The 2,500-nt window shown below is 43.5% G+C and overlaps 1 protein-coding gene across 1 annotated transcript in view; it reads left to right on the top strand.

The window, feature by feature from the left end:
- mib2 (MIB E3 ubiquitin protein ligase 2) overlaps positions 1-2,500 on the top strand; it is an 85,593-nt gene that overhangs the window by 34,807 nt on the left and 48,286 nt on the right. The window contains exon 4 of the mRNA XM_079637793.1: positions 527-577. Coding sequence (XP_079493919.1) covers positions 527-577 — 51 coding nt within the window. The remainder of the gene's footprint in view (positions 1-526; positions 578-2,500) is intronic.

The following is a 2,500-nucleotide window of genomic DNA, read 5'->3' as shown; positions in this document are numbered from 1 at the left end:
GCCTTCGAGCGCTACGAGACGGCGCATTCACAACCGTGAGTTCCTCACACACACACACACACACACACACACACACACACGACCTGACGCACGCCTTCGAGCGCTACGAGACGGCGCATTCACAACCGTGAGTTTCTCACACACACACACACACACACACACGACCTGACGCACGCCTTCGAGCGCTACGAGACGGCGCATTCACAACCGTGAGTTCCCCACACACACACACACACACACACGACCTGACGCACGCCTTCGAGCGCTACGAGACTCCGCATTCACAACCGTGAGTTCCCCACACACACACCCACACACACACACACACACACACACACACACGACCTGACGCACGCCTTCGAGCGCTACGAGACGGCGCATTCACAACCGTGAGTTCCCCACACACACACACACACACACACACACACACACACACACGACCTGACGCACGCCTTCGAGCGCTACGAGACGGCGCATTCACAACCGTGAGTTCCCCACACACACACACACACACACACACACACACACACGACCTGACGCACGCCTTCGAGCGCTACGAGACGGCGCATTCACAACCGTGAGTTCCCCACACACACACACACACACTCACACACACACACACACATACACACACACACACACACACACACACATACACACACACACACACACACACATACACACACACACACACACATACACACACACACACACACAACCTGACGGGCCGGACTGAACCATAGAGTGAGGTAAGCAGCCGCTTGGGGCCCCAGACAAAGAAGCCTTTATGTGACCCTGGACCACAATTTTTTTTTTAATAGAGATGTATGATCTGAAGCTGAATAAATAATCTCTCCATTGATGTGTGGTTTGTTAGGATAGGACAATATTTGGCCGAGACACAACTATTGAAAATCTGGAATCTGAGGAGCAAAAAAATGTAAACATTGAGAAAATCTCCTTTAAAGTTGTGCATTTATGTTCACGATTGTGCTGCATTCACTCACAAAAATACATGTTTTATATATTTACGGTAGGACATTTACTAAATATCTTCATGAACATGATCTTAATATCATCATGATTTTTGGCATAAAAGAAAAATGTATAATTTTGACCCGTACGATGTATAGTTGCTATCGCCACAGATATACCCGTGCGGCTCCAGACTGGTGTGTGCTCCAGGGTCACGTGTGTGGATAATGCATTACTGATGAGCTTTCTATCGTTTATTGTATGGCCCGTTTATAACCATTACGATCTATCGTTATTATTACATCTGATGGAAATTTACTTCGGATCGAGCTCAATCAATATCACAGCTGTCGATGTATCGCACTTATGGCGAATAACATCACGAGACCCACGGTGATTGACATAGACAACATTTATTAATTAAATTATTATTATTATTTATCATATGAACTAAAAATACTTGAAATCTACATAAAACGATCAGAACGCAGAAATCTATAATATGATGTCAGCATCATTACTCCAGTCTTCAGTGTCACATGATCCTCCAGAAATCAGGATAATATGAGGATCTGATGATCAAGACACATTTATGATTATTTTTAGTGTTGAACACAGTTGTGCAATTTTTTTCAGGATTCTTTGATGAATAGAAAGTTTAAAAAACTGCATAAGCTACTATTAATACTTCACTTTATTAAGTTGTGATTTTTTGAGTTTGATTTTTTTTTCTCCCTCTTTTATTTGTGAATTAATTTTTCTTTTCTTTTACATTGAGAAAATACAACAGTTACAGATACTTCGCTGCATTAATATTAAAGTGTAATCACAAATATGGTTCATTAACTGTAAATGAAGTTCTGTCAGTGTAAGCTCCAGATATCAGCGGTTTATCTACAAATGTAGGAAAAAAAACAGAAGTGATATTGTTGCTGGATGCTCGTGTGAACCGGCTCTGGGTCAGAGGTCGTGTGTGTGTTTGTGTTAGGACTCTGGGTCAGAGGTCGTGTGTGTGTAGACTGAGGTAGTGTGTGTGTTTGTGTTAGGACACACTTCGGCGTATGACCACACACATGTTTACCAAGGCAAGGAACAAAACAGCCTAACTGGTTAATCGGCTAAGGCAGCGGCTAGTCACGTTGTCGTCTGTAATCTTTCTCGTGTCACACACACACACACACACTCACACACACACACACACACACACACACACACACACACACACACACACACACACACACACACACACACACACACACACACGAGGGCATCGGGTTTTCTCACAGCTATATCACCGGCATCTCCTGTGAAATGTTTAGGATGTTTGATGTTGATTTGTCTTGATAAGTCAATATTGTGCAGATGTTGTAGATGAACCTTGTGTATTATACGCTTCTCATGCTGGGTTTATTATGCAAGCTTTATTTTACACACACACACACACACACACACACACACTCACACACACACACACACACACACACACACACATACACGCACGCACGAACACACACTCACAAACAAA

This window comes from Phoxinus phoxinus (genome assembly GCF_949152265.1).
Source record: "Phoxinus phoxinus genome assembly, chromosome: 15".
Taxonomy (NCBI): domain Eukaryota; kingdom Metazoa; phylum Chordata; class Actinopteri; order Cypriniformes; family Leuciscidae; genus Phoxinus; species Phoxinus phoxinus.
The sequence above is the reverse complement of the archived record's forward strand: the minus strand, read 5'-3'. Positions and strand labels throughout refer to the sequence as shown.